Source organism: Panthera onca, chromosome F1 (assembly GCF_046562875.1).
Source record: "Panthera onca isolate mPanOnc1 chromosome F1, mPanOnc1 haplotype 2, whole genome shotgun sequence".
In the NCBI taxonomy this organism is placed as follows: domain Eukaryota; kingdom Metazoa; phylum Chordata; class Mammalia; order Carnivora; family Felidae; genus Panthera; species Panthera onca.
The window spans coordinates 22,801,475-22,823,507 of NC_138355.1; the positions used below are offsets into that span (position 1 = coordinate 22,801,475).

The following is a 22,033-nucleotide window of genomic DNA, read 5'->3' on the forward strand; positions in this document are numbered from 1 at the left end:
CACAAGTAAATGGGCGTAGAATGAAAGAAAGAAATTCATTTACTCTAAAGGACTGTAATCTGTGTCATTAAAATGCTATTGGCAATGGGTAATTACCAAAGGAAGCTTAAGAAAGAAAGGGATATGATCAAAGCTGTGTGTTATGAATATTAATCTGTGGAATGTCTTGGAGGGAGAAGTAGGAAGAAGACAGACCCATAAAGAAACTACCATTCCTCTGGTCTAAAAGCTGGAATAGTTTCCCACTGCTTCCTGAATTATGCATGACCTGGTATTAAACCCCTCTCAATGCAATCATAATAAATTTTGGTTTTCTGTGTTCTACCACACTTCTAGAGGCTCTAGCTAAATTGGCCTTCTTCCTGTTCCAAAACAAAACAAAAGTTGTATGTTTACAATTTCTTGGCCAGTTTTTTCCTTTGCCTGATGTGGCCCCCGTCTCTAGGTATCAAATATTCATTCATTCATTTGTGGGCTGGAGCTATTATAGGGCTTGGCCATTGACTGGTAAGGTACAAGCTGTTGACTTACAGCTTACAGAATTAGTCGTTCAAATGCATAATTATAATTCAGTGTAATAGGTGCGGTGACAGAGCCAGAAGATGCTGTTGGAGGAACCTTGAGGAGGTGTACCTTACCCTCCTCTTAGGGACTTGGTAGAAGGGAGGATTTCTGGAGGAGGTAATGCCTGTCCTAAGCCTTAGGGTGACTAGGAGTTTGCTTGGCAGGTGTAGATAAGAAAGTAAGGAAAGATATTTCAGGCTGAGAGAACCAACTAAGCAAAGGCGCTGAACTACAAAATAGGGAATATATTAGGGAAGTGCAAGCAATTTGGTATTCCTAGAATGTAAAAGCTGCACGAAGCTGGACACTCAGACAGTGGCCAGATTGTGGGAAGCCTGGTATACTGCCTTAGGGAGTTTGCACTTACTCTATAAGGTAGTAGTATTAAAGCACTCTTTTAGCAGAATCCTTTCCTGGTGGAAAAGCTTATGCAGAAGCCCTATGTGACAGATAAACTTGGAATCATGTGCCCCAGAAATGCTTTCTTTTGCTGTTAGCATTATCTTGGTTTCCTGTACTTGACTATTAATGTGTGTGTACTCTGACTGAAATGGAAATTAATTCCTATGTAATTCTAAACAAAATGAAAGGTGATTTGGCAGAAAACATAGAGGTATATGTTACGTATATAATGTTTTCTAAGTAACCTGATTTGTTTGTCCCATGTTCCTCTTCATTGCCATGGATGATTTGGAACTAACAAAGAGGACTGAGAGTCAGAGATTCAGTTTGACTTTGTTATTAACATATCTTAGATACCCGAGAAGCCATTTACTCCTTACTGTGTTCTCCTTTCTCTTTGTAAAATGGAATGAATGAAAGCACTTACCCACCCACCTGCCTCCCCTGAGGAAACAGAGCACTCAGAAGCACAGTATAAGGACAAAGAGGTGAAAAGAAAAAGTCCTCTAATTTTTTTGGAACTAGGAAGAGCTATAATATTTAAGGACTAATTCAGTGCAAACAAGCAAGTGTGAACTCGTGAACTAAATTAGGGCAAATCAGAAAGGACAGAATTGCTTTCCTAAAATTGACTTTGTAAAACTGATCTCTCTGGCTGTGTTCTGAGACTTGTGAACTCCAGCTTAGTTCATTTGAAGATACTTGGAATACGATCCCTCTAATTTTCAAAGGGTAGATCAATATGTTTTAAAAATTATTTTAGGTAAGGATCAATCAATAGTGCTGTAAAAGTAAAATATTGTTAAGATATGCAGGTTTAGAATAAAAGTCAACACTATTCTCCCTCAAATCCTGAATGAGAGGTAAAAATGCCCTAACCTTTCAGAGTGATACTGATGTGGAAATGTTGGGGTTTGGAGCCTACGGCCAATAAAGAATTGTTGAGAGGTCTTAGGTGCAAAAAGGCGGTTTTGTTAAAGCCTGGGGACAGGACCTCTGGGTAGAAAGCTGCACTGGGGTTGTGATGGGTGACTGATTATATTCCTTCAGGTTGGGAGTGGGTTCGGGACAGCACAAGCCTCCAAGGTATTTTGGAAACAAGGTTTCGAGGATCCTGAGGGACCGGCTGTTGTTAGGAAAAGGTCATTTATGACTGTTTAGTAAAAGCTCAGTCACAGACCCTTCGGTTGTGTATCAGTGGGCCGAATGCTTAGAGGATGATTGCCAACCTATATCTTGGGGGGTGGAGATAAAGGAAGTTTCCAAAGGAATTTTTGTATGTTAAAGTAGCCTTACGGGATCCTAGAAGTTGGTATAATGCTAAGCTAAGATTGCCTTTTGCCCCTTAGCAAAGTGTCATCATCAAGGCAGCTGAGTGTCTAAAGGAATGTCACTCTGCCTGTCTCAGTGGACTGTAAGTTGTTTTGTTTTGTTTAAGTTTTTTATTTATTTGGAGACAGAAAAAGAGAGAGAGTGTGTGCGCTCAAGTGGGGAAGGGGCAGAGAGAGAGAGGAAGAGAGAATCGCAAGCAGGCTCCACGTGGGGCTCCATCATACACCATGAGATCATGACCTGAGGCAAAATCAAGAGTCTGACGCTTAACTGACAGAGCCACTCGGGTGCCCCAATGGACTGTAAGTTGTAAGGAAATTTGATGTTTTTTCTTTTGCCTCTGTTTCCCACATCAGTACTTTGAATGGAATTTTCAATCATAGTTTAAGTTTCAAGAGTGGGAAATGAAGACTCTGTATGAAAACTTTGAGAAAATAGTTGTGTGAGTGAATTTTAGGCCCGTATAAGAAGTTTGATATATTTTATATTTCTCTTCCTTAGTTACGTTAGAGACAAAGTATATGATAGTAGAAGCCATTTCTTTCTTTTTCCTGGATATGGCCTTTATAAATTTCTACAGAAAAGATCGTAATGGGTCATTCCTTCCTAAAATATAAAAACAACTACTGTCTTTTTTCTGTGAGGCTTAGGCCTTCATTATTTCAGGTAACAAGTATTTTTAGAGCTAGAACAAAAATAGTTGTGTTTATTTATGTTCATCTCTTCGTTCAAAGACTCAAACTATGTTTCCCCATTCTATCCTGCTTTGAAGGCAGGTAGAGGACACATCTTTGCCTTTCTCACTCAGAGGAAGTTATCTGACTTCTTGGTACTGCTACTCTTTTAATTATTTAAGTAGAGATAATTAATTTCCATCCTGAAAGGGATGGATGGATGATTTAGATTACTGTCCGTAAAATCTTATATTACAGAGGACTTTGGACTTTTGGAAGAGCTCATGTCCTTATTGATGAAATTATTTGGTCTCCCCTTATTTTTTTAGAATTTTTCTTAATTCTGCCTTGTGGTTTCCCGATGTGCAAGCACTAGCCATAGTTTTATGGTCATGAGGAAATGGGGAATTTGGGGTCCTTTAAAGAGTGTTCAGACTTTTAGTTCCTGTGAAGACATTAGGACTTTGCTCTTCAGATCCTCAGTAACACAGAGAGTTTCCCTTGCTGTCATCCCTTTGACCCCAGGCAGAGGAGTTGGGTTACCGAGGTGAGGCAGAAGGCATATAAAGTTAAGCATATAAAGTTAAGCCTGTATCTATCCCGACTTGGCTGGATCAGTTGATGTGTCCACTGTAATCATTTGGAGAAATAAATTATTCCTCACCTGTAAAAAGGGATGATGATAATGTCTCCCTCATAATGTCACACAGGTAAATTCCTTAGCTTTGCACAAAGTAAGAGCTCAATGCTAATCATTATTACTGAATTTTGTTGAAATTTCAGTATTGGAGCCAGACAAAATTAGAAACTGTGCTCAATTACTGACGTGTTTTGCCAAACTATTTAAGATGTTACCAATATTATTGTTGATTCTGATAAAGGTTCCTGGTAAAATATCTTTGTGAAAAAGCTTTTGCCCTCTGCCAGTAAACAAAAATGATTTGGTCTTTTAGCATATTACCAAAAACAGGGGGCAGGGGGACTTAGAGTCATCCTGTAACTCTACAATGATGACCTGTGAGTACGTTTTAAAACAGTTATTGGTATTAGAGATCTTTTGTACCATTCATAGTTCTTATTCCACATATGCAAACAACACTTGATAGATCCCTGAAATTAGGCCAGAAAGAAAATTTTTAGGGTTTTAATAATGAATCTCACTTTTAGAAGAAAATATGCCATTTGATATAGGTATCTATGCAAGTTTCCAGTGAAATGTGTTTTATTAACTGTCTCTAAATGCTTAATTGCAAAATTGAAGAAAATCTGATGATTTTACTATTTTTATCTAACAAAACCTTCTTTAAATTGAGTTTTGGAGCTAATTCTTCCTGGCCGGCTTTTATTTCTGTTTACCTTATTGAGCATTGGTCAGAAGAATTGGAGCTTGTGAACCAGTTTCTGATTATAAAAGAGTCTTTGTGTGGGTGTTTTGTTTTCTGAGCACCCAAAACAGGTACACACCTGGATATGACTTGTGCGTACTTCAGGTAAAGCTCATTTACATACTCACCTTTCCTGATCTTTCAGGTTCCTTTTTAAAGAAAAACTTCCTCACAAGGGGTGGGTAATGTCTTACAGTTGTAAATACTTGCTTTCTACATTTTGCCTACTTTGCTCTAATGATTATGAACTCCTATCTTTATTAGCTAAAAATATTCAGTGTGAAGGTAGCTATGGCAAGTTCACTATTGAGTTTCACGTCTTTTGTCTTTTGGTTAACTAGATACCTGTGGAGGGAGGACAGGAGCAGCAGACAGATTCCACCAAAGGGCGATGCCTGAGGAGAACCGTCAGTGTCCCTTCCGAGGGCCAGTTTCCTGAGTACCCACCAGAGGGCGCCACTAAACTGGGTAAGCTAGTAAAAGGAAACCATTCCCAGCTTTTATCCGGTAGTTTATGGGCTTGTTATTGAGTGTTAGAATAACACAAAACATCCAGCTTTTCCTGTTCAGTGAGCGTGCTGAAATACAGTATGTTCACACAGAGTTAGTGGTCAATAGAAAGTTCTGTTTTTTGCTACCAAGTGGCAACAAAGTTATTTTACAGAGCTAAAATTTATCTGAGTGCTAGGACCACAGGCCTAGGCAGAACGTTGTTTCTGAGTTTACTCCTTGGCTTCAAATTTTGAAAGAGCATTAAGTGATCTTGTTGAAGCACTGAGATTCACTGGGGAGCCAGTATTGTGTGGAACCTTGGTGTTGAGTGGTTTGTGTCCTGTTCACACAGCTACTGATGTTGCCTTATGTAATGTTGGATCAGGCTAATTTAGCTGAGCTAATTTTACATGTCCCACGTAAGTTATATTCATGGTTGGAGTGGGTGACAGTAGGGAGAAATGGAAAAAAGAAACCCGCTTGAGTTGTTGTGCACAAAAGAATTACTGTCAATATCAAAACTCTTGCCCTGTTTCCTACCAAGTGTATTCTGTTTGATGTTTTGTGTGCTTACCAGTAGATATGTAGATTATTAGACAGGTCAGGTGATTCTAAGGAAACATAATTAAGATGATATAAAATAACAAAAGAATGTGAAAAGTAGGGAATACTTTGGTGCTTTGTATTGTTGTATTATTATTTGCTTAGTGAACCTAGACATTAAGTCATAGGCATTTGATGGGTAGATATACAGAATCATTTCTTGTCTCTATGTTGTGTAATATGGATAATTCTGTGATTTTGGTGTATTTTTGAAAATCAGGATTTGGTTTTTTGGTTTGTTTTTGCCTTTTTCTTCATTTCTCTTCATTTTCTACATGGAACTCAGAATTCTTGCTCAGAATCTGGATCCTTTATTTATCGTTATTTTTTTTTAATCCTATAACAGTTGTTGCTTTTCTAAAAATTAGGTGAGCAAACACTTTTCTTCAAGGAGTCACACTTGAAGAAATCAAGATTTCCTTTCATCTTATTTCCACTGTACTTCTTTAGCATGTGTTCAAACCAGTTTAAATGTGAGCCTAAATTACATTGCAAACCTGTCTGGGTGTAACCATTTTATAGTTTATTTATATTTCACGTACAGGTCCTATGTGGCTTGGACTGGCTCAGCGTCACCTTCTTCAGCCTCTTGCTGTCGTTATTTGTAATGTTATGTTGATGACTGTCTTTGCCATTTCTCCATGAACCTTTGGCTGTTCAAGCTTTGACCTACAAAAGTCACTTAATTTTGAAGAAGTGTAATCATAGTCTCAAATGTTATTACAATTTTATAGAAGAGAAAACTATATAATAATTCTTAAAAAGTCTCCACCATTCCAGGTTCTGATCCCAAAGATAAACTCAGATGAGTGGCCAAGGTGTCTAGTCCAGAGCCAACCTTCTACCTCTGCCCTTGACTACAAGTATGGTAGCCATCTAGACTCATGGCGTCCGTAATCATTTTCAGAGTGGATGTCCTCAATTAGCACTGAAAGCTATTGCTTATAAAAAGCTACTTTTACAGTCATTCTTCCTTACCTTTCTGTTTAATGTTGAATTAGATAATTATTCTGTTCTGTTTTTGTCTCCTAGTGATTTGTCTTTAGGCAAAATTTTCTGCTGTCAAATAGTTAACTGAGTGATTGCTGTATATGTAACATTCTGTGCCAATCACTAAGAATGAAAAAAGATGTAAGATAAGATTTCTGCCTTTAGAAGATTCTTATGTAGTTAAGAAGATAGATTATTGATGACTAATCACAGTACATGTTATTACTGTGGCATATTATATTGTGTGGCTTTTATTTTTTGTTTTTTAAAAACCTTTCATTTATGCAGCGAATAGTTACTGAGTGAAAACTATGTGCCAGATGCTGGTCTAGGCCCTCAAAATATAGCAGTGAAAAATTAGGCAAAAATGTGTCCTTTTGTGGAGCTTACATTCTATTGAGGAGTGACAGACACTAAGCAAGAGTAATAAATGGACTATCTACTGTGCTAGATGGTGATAAGTACAAAGAAAAATATAAAGTAGGGAATGGGGATAGGAATGGCAAGGAAGTGTAATTTTAGCTAAGGTGACCAAGGAATGCCTCTTGTTGAGTGACATTTGAGTACAGATCTGATAAAATAATGACTGTTAAGCATATAGATACTTGACGGTGAGAGGTTCCACCCAGAGGAATGGCTGGCATAATGCAGGACTATGCTTGGGCTGTTGTAGGAGCAGCACACGTGCCAGTGAGGCTGACACGGATGAACAGGGGGAGAGTGGTAGGAGATGACATCACTCAGCCCTTTGGCAAGCAGGTCACGATGGTCTTGTGGGTCATCATAAGGGCGTTGGCTTCTACTCTGTGAGATGGGGAACCCTTGACTTCCAACCGAATCTGCTTGTTGGATTGGATATGGGAAGTAAGAAACAGAAGAGTGAAGGATTTTGGTTAGAGCAGCTAGAGGAATCAGGTTATTATTTTTTTTAATGGGAAAGACTGGGAGAAACCTACTTGAAAGTGGGATTGACTGGGAGTTCAATTTTGGACGTACTGAGTTTGAGAGTCTTGTTAGACACCCAAGTGGAAATATGTGAGTCTGGAAATCAAGAGAGGGAGGTACGGATTGGACACAGAAATGTAGTCCTTTGGGGGCACCTGGGTGGCTCAGTTGGTTAAGGGTCTGACTCTTGATTTTGGCTCAGATTATAATCTCACGGTTTGTGCAACTGAGCACCGCATCAGGCTCTGTGCTGACATCGTAGACTCTGCTTAGGATTCTTGCTGTCCCTCTCTCTCTGCCCCACCCCACCCCCAAAATAAATAAGTAAGTGTAAAAAAAAAAAAAAGAAAAAAAAGAAGGAAATTGTAGACCTTTAGCAGATAGATGGTATTCACAACCATGAAGTTAAATGAAATCACCAGGGAAATGGGTGTAGGTAGAAGAGAGAAGTCCAAGACTCAGCCCTGGAACAACACTTAGAGGTTAGGAAGATGAGGAGGCCCTGGCAAAGGACAGACCAGAAAGGAAGAATGAAAATCCAGAATTTTGCCTCCAAATAAGGCAGCTGAGTCAGGTGTGAATGGGGAAACCCTTCTGGTTTTACATGGTTCTTACACTTGGCAAACTCTAGATTCTCTTTATTCTCCTCCAGTAGAGGAATCCCAAACACTGATCAGTTTGTGCAGATACCATGTAAAATCATGGTATACATTTTGACTTCAGGTATGAGGTCGTCATCTATGGAGAAATGCCCACTCATGGAAAACATGCGCTTTTTACTCTACTGCAGAGAATGTAGGACAGAAAGGAGCTCTCTGAATGTACAGGGTCTGTGAAGAATTTATGGTGGCTTCCAGCTTACTGTACGTCACAGATTTCAGACTGGTTAAAAAACTTGTGAATGTAAAAGGATGGGAAGGCCCATATTTGTGTCTCACACCTAGTTTAACATGAGCACATTTACGCTGATGAGAACCTAACAGATGTCAAAAACTTAGCAAAAAAAAAGTGTGCATGGGGTATGGAACAGCAGAGTGGGAAGTGGCCAGCAGAGAAAGTACTTCTCACTCGGTACTTCTCCGACTCTCACATTCAGCACTTTACAGATCACCCAAGATACTAAAATGTATATGTACACTGGCATTTGAGTCAGGCTTTGATACACCAAATTCTTGCCCACTGAAACCGTGACGTTTTCTTAAGGCATATGAACATCACGTCTAAAGCACCCATCTCCAGATTTAGAAAACCTAGGAAAAACTACTTACCCCTGGTGACAATATCCAGATTTTAATTTATTCATCAAAAAAGGAGTTTTCAAATTCAAACAATGCAAAGCAATGATTTGCTGAATTTTCAGAAGGAAATTATTTCTTCTGACAGTAGGGTCTTTGCATACTGACAATATCGGGAGGTGTGTAAATCAACCGCATGAGCTAGAACTAGTAAATATTTGATTTTCAAGACTCATTTTCAATATTAAAGGTAACCTACATGAATTCAACTTTAGAAAGCCGTCAAATACCATCAGATAAGAACAGTGTGAAGTAGGGGGAAGGGGAAAGCTGAGTGGGAGACAGCGTTTTTGTGAAGTGTACATCTATGGAAGGAAGTTGTCTATCCCTGCATGTTGTCTACTGCCTGGCTGGTGGGGGGCACAGCAGTGAATCGGGAACTCTGTCCGTTCTGTTTGTAGCATTTCTCTGACAGACTCAAAGCCTTACAAGTGGTGACTGAAAGCTGCAGAGCCTCATGCCTCTATTTTGTTATATTATGATAAAAGCTTATAGTTACCCTATGGTCTTACTTACAGAATCTCTGGATTTTTAAAAACCTGTGCCTGTGATAAGTAAGTCTGTTTCACTATCATGAAGTCCTCAAAACCCAGAAGCATTTGATAAATATACCTATAATTATAATTTAACATAGTATGTCTTTGATACATAGTACCAAACTTTGGGAAAGAATGTATGAAAAATCTTGTAGGGGCAAAGTTAGCTGTCCAAAATTTTAATGTTTATGTAAATGAAGGAGTCAAAAAATTTAACATGCTTCACCAAAGAAAGGAACCAAATTGAAAAATCTTTGTGGAACAGCCAACCTTCTGTCTACGGAGTGCTAAGTTTATTAACCTAAGTGATAAAAATTTAGGAAACTTTGAAGAAAATTACTATTAAAGCAGAATATCCTCTCCAAGTCATTTATAAAATTATTATAAAAGTTAACTCTTTTAATCAAAATTATCAGAGGATACTGATTGTTCAAACCTTAGCTTTAACCCTGACCTTCTCTGTTAAAGTAGACTCAGGCCTAACTCTATGTATAAGCTAATAATGACTCTCTCTTTATTTGCAAGACATAAGAAGTATCTAGGTAACTTACGAGGTATTTTCAAGGTGCTAAAATCTTCTATAAATATACAGAGTGGTAATAATAATATTGAAAGAAGGATATGTGAGTAATGAAGATTTTATATTACCAAAAAATTCCTTCCATTTTTCAAGTAATGGAATAAAAAATTCTAAGTAATTCCTATGTATGATAATATTCAATATTTAGATCAGCTAATATTAAACATATATGAAATATATAATTTATATAATATTAAATAGCATATATATATTTATAAAATCAACAGAAGCAGATCTTGTGCTTTAAAGTAACATAAGTTGACTAATATTAAACATTTATATATATTATATGTATATAATATATAATAGGGCATAATATAATAAGTGATAAATTGATAATATTTTTATATATGTATACAAAACCAATAGAGGCAGATCTTGCACTTTAGGGAAAAATATACAAATGATCAAAAGTTATGAAAAAGAATCAGTAGCCTGATGTTTTTAGCTCTAAAAGTAGAGTCCAATGGATAATGGCAGCCCATGGTTTTCTTTGAAGTGTCCTAATATGTAAACTAAGACCATTTCACCATCATCTAATACGTAAGCTCATGCTAAGTCAGCTGCAGAATATCTGACCTTTATACTTGTGTTCTATAATTTCTCTTTTTTTAAGTTTATTTATTTATTTTGACAGAAAGAGAGAGAGAGAGAGAGGGAGAGAAAATGGGAGGGCGGGGGAGGGAGAGAAGATCCAAAGCAGGCTCCCTGCTAACAGCAGAGAGCCTCATGCAGGGCTTGAACTCATGAACCATGAGATCATGACCTGAGCTGAAATCAGAAGTTCAAGTGACTGAGCCGCCCAGGTGCCCTGTATTCTTTAATTTCTAGATTTCAGTGATACATAAGTTATTTGAGGACAGGTCAAGTGAACTCAAGGATTATCAAAACTATTATGGATAATTAAAGTAGAAAACCCTGGAATAATGTCCTTTGAAGCTGTTTGTTGGGTAGTTTTGAGTTTTCTTAAAAACCATGAGCCAATATATATAATTCTTTGAGATCTGTAAGACTCTGTAAGATACACGTGCTAATACTGATAATATTCTAGCAGAATGGGCTTGAATCTAGGTTAAAATAGCCACATACAGTCAATTCTGTAATGTGACATGTGTTTCTAAAAATCACAGAGCTATGCAGTATTGCACAATAAAAATCACAAGTCTTATGGCGAAAAGGGGATTGAGGGCACTGTATTCAAAAACTTGGTCAATGACAAAAAAGAACAGGAAGTGAAAATGGTAGCACATTTTTACAAGTGTTAAATGGTTGCGAAATACATAAATACTACAATAAATATAGTACTTTACCTTGAAAAAATCTGGGAAATTTACTTTGTGGTCGTGGGCATCGGACTAGTTTGTGTGTCTACTATGACACGTTTTTTTGAAATTGAATAGAAGACATCATGACACAAGATACGGATGAGTGTGGCTCGTAGCATGTGCAGTGAAGTGAGGTGGCTGGCAGGTGTTGAGTTATGCATGCGTGTGAGCATGTTGTGTTTTCGTACATGGCTTGGTTCAGCTGGGTGCCGTGTTCTTTGTTCACGTGGTGTTTCTCACAGATGAAATCACGCATAAGCAAGCCAAAAAAATTCACATAACAGATCGTGCCCTATTATGTTACTTGTGTTGTAATATTCACGTTTTCAAAGCAAGCCCTGTAACAGAACTGACTTGACTACCGGGCTCAATTAGGTTTGTCCCTTAGAAAGAAGTAGCTTGCATTTGTTAGTCTACTGAATTTCAAACCGTCAGTTACTTTTGAACACATTCCTAAATTTCTTTTTGAAGTTATTTAGAACTCAACACTAGTACAAATGAAAGAAAAACTAGTCCTTAAGTTCTCAAGCTAACCTCCCAAACCCCATTTTTATTTTACTCTTATGAGCTAGATTGACTGGTTGATTGATTTGACCTAGGTGTAGACTAGCAGTGTCTTCTCTGAGGAAATCAGTTCTCAGTTCTAAGTCAAGGCGCCAGATCTCAGTTCTTTCTAACTTGTAAATGCGAGTTTGGATTCCCGATTTGCTCTTTTATCTTCCTCCCCATCCTCATCCTGGCCCCCTTGAGATTTGTTTGATGCTGTGAAAGGTGGCGCCAAGGTTGCAATTGCCTGACCAGTGCCGTGTGTCATTTGTCTTTGATTTGTAGCTATTTCATAAAGTTTCCAGCAGATGGCAGTAAAGTTCCTAAACGAAGTCTTCCTTTCCTGACTCGTGTAGGTCTTTTGTACAGGCTATCGTCAGGGTTGTTGTCAGGGTTGTTGTAAAACCGGAAGACCTGGGGAAGGAGACACCGTGAAGGAAGTCAACATGGAGCTGTAGGCCAGCTGCTTGCCAGATTTATTACAAAGCTGTATTCTATGTCTTAATATTTAAGTTAGTCTAACAAACTTTTTTTAAAAATACATCTAAATAAAATATGTTCTAGGCTTCAACCTTGACTGTATATTTGTAACACATTTTGTAACAGTCTGGAATTGCAGGCTAGAATTTTCAGATTTGGTCCCATATCATGAGAGGCCCCACAAACATACAGCTCGGTACCACCCAGCCTGTACCTTCGAGCTCTTAGGAGATCCTTGCCCGAGAGCACCAGAGTAGAGTCCTCTAAAATGTGATGCCCACGTGAGGGGCCCCTTTTGACTGACTAGTCCTAATGCAGTGTTAGTCATAGCACATCACTATGGTGTTTGGAGAGTAGAGTGGGAAGGAGGAATGCATGGCTTAAAGAATCAGGAATGGTTTTTAGATTCAGCCTGGACTTCTAGGGAGAAAAAAGGTGGTTTGAACCTGAGCATCTATTCCTTCCAGAAACCCCACTATAACTATATAGTAAGGGGATTTTCTTTTAAAGACATGGTCCTTCAAGGATACGGAGAATGAGAAAGAAGAAAGCAAGCCCACAAAATAATAATAACAACAATAACAATAATAAATTAAAAGCTGAAAAGCAAATGGAGCATGGTACATAACCTAGCTGCCTTGGGAAAGCCAAATCTTAGACTGTCAGTGAAGAAAGCTAAGAAGGAACCTGATTTTTACTACAGAATCTTTAAGTCACTTAGGAATTGATGACAGGAGCATATCTTTTATAGTAGATCCCCTATCTTTTCCTCTTCCCCAGTCCACTAAACAATTGCTTTTTCCACCCCTACCTGTATTCTATTCTAAGACTGCAGGTTAATTCTCTGGAGGAAAGAAACTATTGGTGTATTGGGGCACACCAGGCAAAATTGAGAGCACAGAACACTTTACCAAATACAAGGAAACTAAGTGAACATCTGCAGACTGAATGCTGGGCTTATCTTTCCTCACTTGCCTTTACCCTCCAGGCAGGAGACAAGAAGAATATTATTTGGGGTGTTTAACCCACTCAGGAGGAAAGATCTCAAGATACTAACATTCCCAAGACTAGTAGAGATCTGAAGAAAAGCCTCTAGCATGAAAGAGAGAAACCAAAACAAACAAAAGATAAAAAGAAACCCGGAGGAACAGAGACAGGCAGGGAATAGAAAACTTAAAGAAAAACATCGTTATCAGACAGATAAAATATTGCGTACATGAGACAAGAACTGAGTGTTATACAAAGCCAAAGAGTTGCCATGTGCTAAAAAAAAATTGTCACAGAAATAAAACTCAATAGAAGGATTGGAAAATTAAAATGAGGATATAGCCCAGAAAGTAGAGGGGGGAAAAAAAAGATAAAATAGAGTGCCAGTCAAAACAGTGAGGAAGGAAAGGAAATCATTAGCAAAATAATTCAAGAAAATTTCTCATAACTACAAATAGGAGTTTCCAGATTGAAAGAGCTTACCAAGTGCCTATGGCAAAGCACATTTTTGGGAAATTTCAATTTGTTTTTGGTGACATAGAGACAGTCTTATAAATTTGCAAAGAAAGGACAGATTACATATTTAGGATCAGAAATCAGAATGGCATGAGGCTTCATATCAGCAACATCAGAAGCTAGGAAAAAATGAGGAATGCCCTCAAACTTCTGAAGGAAAATTACTTCCAATTTGGAATTCTATGTTTAGCTATTAGCCACTAATTACACATGAGAATAAAATAGACATTTTCAGGGGCGCCTGGGTGGCTCAGTCGGTTAAGCGGCCGACTTCGGCTCAGGTCATGATCTCGCGGTCCGTGAGTTCGAGCCCCGTGTCGGGCTCTGTGGTGACAGCTCAGAGCCTGGAGCCTGTGTCTCCCTCTCTCTGACCCTCCCCCGTTCATGCTCTGTCTCTCTCTGTCTCAAAAATAAATAAACGTTAAAAAAAAATTTTAAATAGACATTTTCAGACATCAAGATTTAAACAAAAAATTTACCTCCTACACATCATTTCTCCTAGAGCTAATGAAACCTGTTCTTCCCCAAGAGTGAGCAGGATGTGGGATAAAGGCTGGGAGATCCAACATGAGGGGAGAAGACAAAGGGCCCCTCAGGAGAATGTGCTAGAGAGAACAGAGGGTGACAACTCCATAGTGTCTATAGAATGAGGACAAGCAGTTCAGACCGCAGCGGTCAAAAGGCTATCGTGAAGACTTCTCCAAGAAGACAAAATTGATACAGTAGAATGAATTGAAACAACGAATTGAGGATTGAAGCAAATTTGGGATTGAATTAATAATGAGCACATAGAAATTTAAATAAATGAATAATCAGGCAACAGCTTTAGGAGACAAAAATGTAGTTCAGTGCACAGAGAATGCTTGTATAGCACCTTCTACATGTTAGGTACTTTGTATATGTTAATTTTTTAATCTTTGTAAATCCACAAGGTACTGTTTTACATGTAAGGAAAGTGAGGCATAGTGAGGATAAGTAACTTGTCTAAATACCTAAGCAGCTGGTCAATGGCAAAGGTAGGATTTGAACCCAGGCAGTCTGCCTTCAGGAACTCTGCTCTTGACCACGGTGCTGTGTTATGCATCAGGTTCACTGTGTGGCTGCACTGACTACATACGTAGTCCCAGTATTGCTTTTCCTTACCAAAATTACTATGGAACCAAATAGGGACCATGAGAAGGTAGGAGGTGTCAGGGTACCTGCTGGGGTAGGAGGAAAGAATCAACTTCTCATCTTCATAGTGGAAAATCAAAAGATAATGTCTAAAATGGGAAAAAAAAACCTGTAAATATCAGTACAGCTATTTTATTTAAGATTTGATGGTAACTCCCAAAAGAATTGGCTAAGAAAGATGAAAGTTGTTGTTCCTGGGGAAGGAAAAGTGTTAGAAGAGGGGATTGCTGTTTGTATTAACAAGTCTCATAAAACTAGGAGACCCTAAACTATGTGCATATATTGTTTTATTAACATAAAAATTTAAAAAACAGGGGAAGGCATATACAGTTAACAAAAAAGAAAATTAATATGCCATTTAAACACAAGGAAAAGGTACTATTCCTCATTTCTAATCAATAAAAGCAAATTAAAGTCACAATGAGCTGCCAGTTTTTACCTATGAGATTAGCAAGTATGAATATGTTTGTTTTGGACGGGTAGGAAGAAACAAACATTCTAGTCCATTAATGCCAAATTGTTTCTGTAGAGGGCAGCCTCGGCAGGATACATTTTGGCAAAAATGCAATCTAACCTCTTAAGAATTTGTCCCACACCTCTACTCACATAGTCATTGCAATTGCACCATTGCTTATAATAACACAAGAGCAGACCAACCAAAATATCCATCCATAGGAGATGATTTCAATGAATTCTGCTAAATCTGCATGATATACCTCTATGCACGCATCTATCAAAAAGAAAGTAGTTCCACGTGTAGTAATTTGAAGCAATTTCCAAGATACATTGTTAGGGGGCGGGGCAAGGTGGGAGGCAAGTGCAGAAATGTGTGTGTATATTATACTTTGATTTATGTAAAAAGTGCCATGTGCATATAAGCATGTGTGAGTGTATATGAGTGTGTGCGTGCGTGTGTGTGTGTGTGCGTGCGTGCGCAGGGGCATAACTCTAGAACTATGCAGAAGAAGCCCTTAGCAGTGGATACTTCTGAGGAGAAAACTGGAGACCTGGTCAGAATGTGAGGGAGACGAACTCGTCACTATCTGACCCTTTTTTAACCTTTCACCTTTTAATCAAATGAAGGTTGATATTCTTAAAGAGTAATAATGGTGGAAATACTTGTAACTTTAATAATTAGGATAGAGCAGGGGAGGGGGAAATGGAAAGAAGAAACCTACCTTCCTAAAGGGACATTTCAGTTCTTTTTTTTTTTTTTTTTTTTTAATGTTTATTTATTTTTGAGAAAGAGATAGAATGCGAGTGGGTTAGGGGCAGAGAGAGAGGGAGAAACAGAATCCAAAGACAGGTTCCAGGCTCTGAGCTAGCTGTTAGCACAGAGCCCGACACAGGGCTCGAACCCACGAACTGCAAGATCATGACCTGAGCTGAAGTCAGACGCTCAATCGACTGAGCCACCCAGGCGCTCCCGGTACATTTTAGTTCTTTATGTTGAATTTCAAAAACAGGGAAAATGAGTTAAAAATGAATTAAAATCCAGGACAGTTAACTGGAAGGGTATGTTATATTGGTACCAATCAACGAGTTTCGCATTACTAAAATACACTGCTGTGAAATCAGCTGGATTTCATCTCACTCACCCGTCATGAATTTGTAGCGGGGCGTTAAACTGACCGTTATAACAGGTTCGTTTTTATTTATCTGCAGTAAACAAGAGAAATTGACTCTGATTAAAGAAGACTAGAAGCTTTTTGACATTTTTATGTTAGATGATTATAATCTAATAGATTATAAAAGTAACCTCTATTGGATTTTTTCAGGAATGTTAAAAAGGATATTTCTTCTCTTTACCTCTTTGTTAAATAAAACTTAACTGAAGTAATGCTGGGGAACAAGTTTTCTGTGGATCGTAAATGCTGTGCCTATGATTTAATGTATCATTTTTGTTTATATTGCTTTGGGCAAATTTAAAACTCAAAGACCAGGATAGTAAAATATAGAAGAATTTGTTCTACACAGATCTCCTGTAGAGACCCTTTTCCCCTGTGAGAAGATCAGAAAATGTGTTTGTTTGTTTGTTTGTTTGTTTGTTTTACCTTAGGAATATTATATTTCTTATAATGTTAGATAATGAAAATTCAGAGACTGTTAGTAAGAAAAATTGCTTATAAGTAATTTTATTTTGCTTTATTTCACAGTTTTCCAAGTAGTATTAGCAACGAGCCTAATAAATTTTATTAGCCTAACAAAGTAATCCTCTTCCAGCTCTTAACATGCCCCCAGCTTCTCACTTCAGATTACAGATTTGCCAGCAACCAATACAGAAACTAAATAAAGGGAATATGAACTGCAGAGTTATTGGACAGCTGTGTTATTTCAAACCTCTATTTTATGAATCCAGATGACTTTCTACTGTTCTACTGTTAGCCTCATGTTAAGATTTTGTTTTTGCCCCCCTAAATATTGGGAAAATTACTTTTTAGTATTTCCACAATACTGGGTTTTTTTGTTTGTTTGTTTTGTTTTGTTTTGTTTTGTTTTTTTGCTGAGGTCCAGCATGTATAGTATTTTTCTGTGAACTAAAGCAAGTTTCCATGCTTATTCAATACTAGTTATACCATCCTATTTGATTTGAGGTGATAGGCATCCAGCTTCCTTCCACTTTGTAACTAATTCATAAAATCGACTCCGTTTAGGAGCCAGAAAAGTTAAAACCAGACCAGAAAGCATCCCAGTCACTGCCAGTTGTTGTCCTCCACTGATGGAGTTAGCATCCTTCTCAAGTAACAGGCACATTCTAAGTTTTTAATATATTAGCTGGTTCTAGAACTGAATATAAAAGTTAGGTCACTCTAGGGCTATGTCAGTTTTTTATCAACCTTTTCTAAAAAGTAGTTTATCCGTGCTCACTGCCTAATTGTTTTTTCTGTACCTTGATATCTGGCTTTATCTGTTACTGAAATTTGCCCCCGTATCAGAAGTGTGATAATAAATTCCACCACTGCAGTCGGCTTTAGCCCCTCTCTTTAGTCTGTAATGATTGGCTCTTCTACCCACGTTCATGCTACCCTTTCTTTTCTTTCTTTTTTTTTTTTTAAATGTTTTTATTTATTTTTGAGAGAGAGAGTGAGTGAGCGAGCAGGGGAGAGACAGAGGATCCGAAGCAGGCTCCACGCTGACTGCAGCGAGCCCATGTGGGGCTCGAACTCACAAACCGCGAGATCATGACCTGAGGCAAAGTTGGACACTCAACCAACTGAGCTGCCCAGGTGCCCCTTTGCTCCCCTTTCTTGACTTGTATAACTTTTGTTTGTTATTTTCCTCACTGTACCTTACTCTCCCGCTTGTACGTGCGAATATCTGAAGTGCAGATACCTGCTTCACTTGCCTTGTCCATTCTCTGTAGATGATGTCACCTCTTTACCAGAATGTTCGCCACTGAAGCCATTATCTGTCTATAGTTCCCCTCTTCGTTCCCTCTCTTGCCTCCCCAGAACCTTGTTCTCATGTGACTGCAGAACCACCGTCCTTCTAGTCCTTCTAACTTTATGTTGCCCATTTGTTTCCACCTGAGTATCTTAGTAATTACCCTCTGTCTCTTCTTAATTCTTCTTTTTTCCTTCTAGATTACTCATTTCACTGCTTGACATTTTCTCCTTTTTTTGAAAAATGTTTTTATTTATTTTTGAGAGAGTGCAAGTGGGAGGGGGGCGTGGTGCAGAGAGAGAATGGGACAGAGGATCTGAAGCGGGCTCTGTGCTGACAGCAGTGAGCCCATGTGGGGCTCAAGCCCATGAACCGTGAGGTCATGATTTGAGCTGAAGTTGAACGCTCGACTGAGCTACCCAGGCACCCCAGCATTATCTTCTTTTTTATTATTATTAAAAATAATTTTTTTTTTAACATTTATTCATTGTTGAGAGACAGAGTGCAAGCAGGGGAGGGGCAGAGAGAGGGAGACAGAGAATCTGAAGCAGGCTCCAGGCTCTGAGCTGTCAGCACAGAACCCAACGTGGGTCCCCAACCCACGAACTGTGAGATCATGATCTGACCCGAAGTCCCATGCTTAACTGACTGAACCACCCAGGACTCTTCCCCGGCATTATCTTCTTAAAGCACTAATTGAATCATGTTTGTTGAAACCTTTCTTAAACACCTTTACTGGATCTCCATTACCTACGGGATGAGGCCCAAATGTGCACTGGCACTAAACATCCTCTGTATTCTGACCCAGGCTTGGCTCTCCAACACTGTCTTTCTTTACCCACCACCGACATCTGGGTTCTGGCCTCGTGGGCTGCTTCAGCTTCCCAGGTATTGTCATGCACATGGGCTTCTGCTCACATTGAGCCATCCACCTGGAATGTCTTGTGCTCTTCTACTCCACCCACCTCTTGTATGATAATCCTGGGGCTTGGCAATCTTTTTCTTCATTCCACCAATCAGAATCCACCAGCATTTATGTCCAATAAACAGCTCTTTTTGTCCCTCTGAAACTGAATGTAAGTCCTTACGTTTTCAGCAAGTTGTTGCTACGTATCTTCTTTACTAGGTCAGAACCTCTTAGATGACGGGACTGTTTCTCCTCCATATTGGTGTCACCACAGAAACTAGCCGGTGGTTTTGTGCATTGTTGTAGGCTTAGTGTGTGTTTGTTGAGTGAATGACTGATGTGAGACACATTGGAGAAACCCTTGCCTGATTTTTTTCAAGTGAAGCGCTTCAAAGTGAAAAATGATCTTAGTTGTGGGAAGTGTGTTTTTTGCCCCTGTAGGGAAAACCATATCCACTTCATAGAAGTACTTTACAAATGCATTTGGAGAATTCTAAATATCGTTGTGCAGCCACGGGGACTCTACGCAGTCATTACATCCACAACTTGGTTCTGAGACGTGCGAAGCCGGTAACTGCCACTGTCCAGGTGAACAAGTCCCAGTGTTGGGCTTGACTGTTTGCCAAGGTCAGACGTGAGCTTGCAGCCTGTGCTGCTTGTTGATACCATGACCGCAGTTGTATTAGTGAGCAAGGTGTCTGTGCTTACTTTTAAGATTTTGCTAGTAGCAAATAGCTTGTAAGAGATAGTTTCTGTTTCTGTGCAGAATGGTAATAGAAAATAAATTCCCTGAATGGAAGAAAATGACCTTTTTATCCTTCTGCTGCATTTGAGGTTGATAGCATAAACGTGTGTGCTATTGTTGGCGTTTAGTTATTAAGTGATTAGGTAGTATATCAAAATCACATGAGCAAATTTAGCAGCTCATTCACAGACAAGAGGGTTTATTGCTTTAGGAATGACTAGAACTCTTCTGTTCTTCCTGGAAGGACTGCCTTTAGCAGAGGCCATTGTGGGGCAGTGGAAATGGTACAGACTTTGAAGTTGCCCTAACGTGGATTCAGATTCCATCTCTTCTCATCATTAACCTTGAGCCTCAGCTTCCTTATCAGATGAGATTTTTATTAGGCTTTGAAAGAGGAATTTGGGACCAACAACGTAAATTCTAATTTGAGACAAACTTCAGTTCTCTCTGACTCTTACACAATCCTGGAACCAGTGAGATAGAGAGTAGGTGTTATATTTCTCAGTTTGCTTGGACAGGTTTAAATAAACCCAGTAAAGAAATTTGAGGTGTGACATGTTAGGAAACATCCTGTCTCTATATCTCATGACTTTACTCATTTGTTTTTTTCTTTTACTTGCACAGTTTGGCAAATTCCTTCCTTCTAAAGTATGGTCATAATTCACCATTCTGTTATATAATGGAGGTAGAAAAATGAGGATGGAGTTGTTTACACTGTATCTTGAGATTTATTTTTGAGACTTGGTCTAGGTCCTTGGCTGCCCTAGAACCTTTTCCAAAAGGAAAATATGTGATTCAGATACACTGAGCAAAATTAGCTAAACATTGCTTACTTTCTTTAGTTGGTCCCTCACTTGTGCTCTCCATCCACTGCCCCCGTTTCTTCCTTCCTTCCTTCCTTCCTTCCCCTCTCCCTCTCCCTCTCCCTCTCCCTCTCCCTCTCCCTCTCCCTCTCCCTCTCCCTCTCCCTCTCCCTCTCCCTCTCCCTCTCCCTCTCCCTCTCCCTCTCCCTCTCCCTCTCCCTCTCCCTCTCCCTCTCCCTCTCCCTCTCCCTCTCCCTCTCCCTCTCCCTCTCCCTCTCCCTCTCCCTCTCCCTCTCCCTCTCCCTCTCCCTCTCCCTCTCCCTCTCCCTCTCCCTCTCCCTCTCCCTCTCCCTCTCCCTCTCCCTCTCCCTCTCCCTCTCCCTCTCCCTCTCCCTCTCCCTCTCCCTCTCCCTCTCCCTCTCCCTCTCCCTCTCCCTCTCCCTCTCCCTCTCCCTCTCCCTCTCCCTCTCCCTCTCCCTCTCCCTCTCCCTCTCCCTCTCCCTCTCCCTCTCCCTCTCCCTCTCCCTCTCCCTCTCCCTCTCCCTCTCCCTCTCCCTCTCCCTCTCCCTCTCCCTCTCCCTCTCCCTCTCCCTCTCCCTCTCCCTCTCCCTCTCCCTCTCCCTCTCCCTCTCCCTCTCCCTCTCCCTCTCCCTCTCCCTCTCCCTCTCCCTCTCCCTCTCCCTCTCCCTCTCCCTCTCCCTCTCCCTCTCCCTCTCCCTCTCCCTCTCCCTCTCCCTCTCCCTCTCCCTCTCCCTCTCCCTCTCCCTCTCCCTCTCCCTCTCCCTCTCCCTCTCCCTCTCCCTCTCCCTCTCCCTCTCCCTCTCCCTCTCCCTCTCCCTCTCCCTCTCCCTCTCCCTCTCCCTCTCCCTCTCCCTCTTTCTGGTAGTCCAGATTGGCTAAGCTATTTACCAAAGCCTTTTTAGTTTATGTTTCAAACAGAAGGATTTGTGAATCAGATTGGTGGAAAATCTAGTTGGGTTTGTGTCCAAAACAGACTGGAGCTGCCTTTGGGGATGAAGAATGTTTTGTTAAGACCTTCCTGACACCCACCTGTCCTGTGATTTCTATAGTAACAGTGCTCAAGAAGAAAAGAAGCCCTGGAGATTCTCATTAAGGCATTGTGCTCACGGGATTGGTTTGATTACTTACTTTTCTCTGAAATTTACAGCCTATTTTCTTTCCTGTTATGTTCAGAAATTTGAATGTTAACTTTTCCCCCATTTTAATTGATAGTTAATATAACGCAATGAGAAATCCCCATCCTTTTCATTTTTTCCATCTGCTTACAAAATGATTCGTATCTTGTCTGTTTGGCATGTTCTTTCCAACTCTGGAGAGTAGAGAATAATGGTAAAAATTCAAGGTAGAA

General features: G+C 39.7%; 1 protein-coding gene across 12 annotated transcripts in view; it reads left to right on the forward strand.

Moving 5' to 3' along the window:
* RASAL2 (RAS protein activator like 2) overlaps positions 1-22,033 on the forward strand; it is a 357,105-nt gene that overhangs the window by 186,953 nt on the left and 148,119 nt on the right. For 11 of the 12 annotated variants that reach the window (XM_060643615.3, XM_060643616.3, XM_078440820.2 and 8 more), the window contains exon 3: positions 4,699-4,825. The exons of the other annotated variant lie outside the window; for it this stretch is intronic. In XM_060643615.3, the coding sequence (XP_060499598.1) occupies positions 4,699-4,825 (127 nt within the window). The remainder of the gene's footprint in view (positions 1-4,698; positions 4,826-22,033) is intronic. 12 annotated transcript variants of the gene reach the window in all.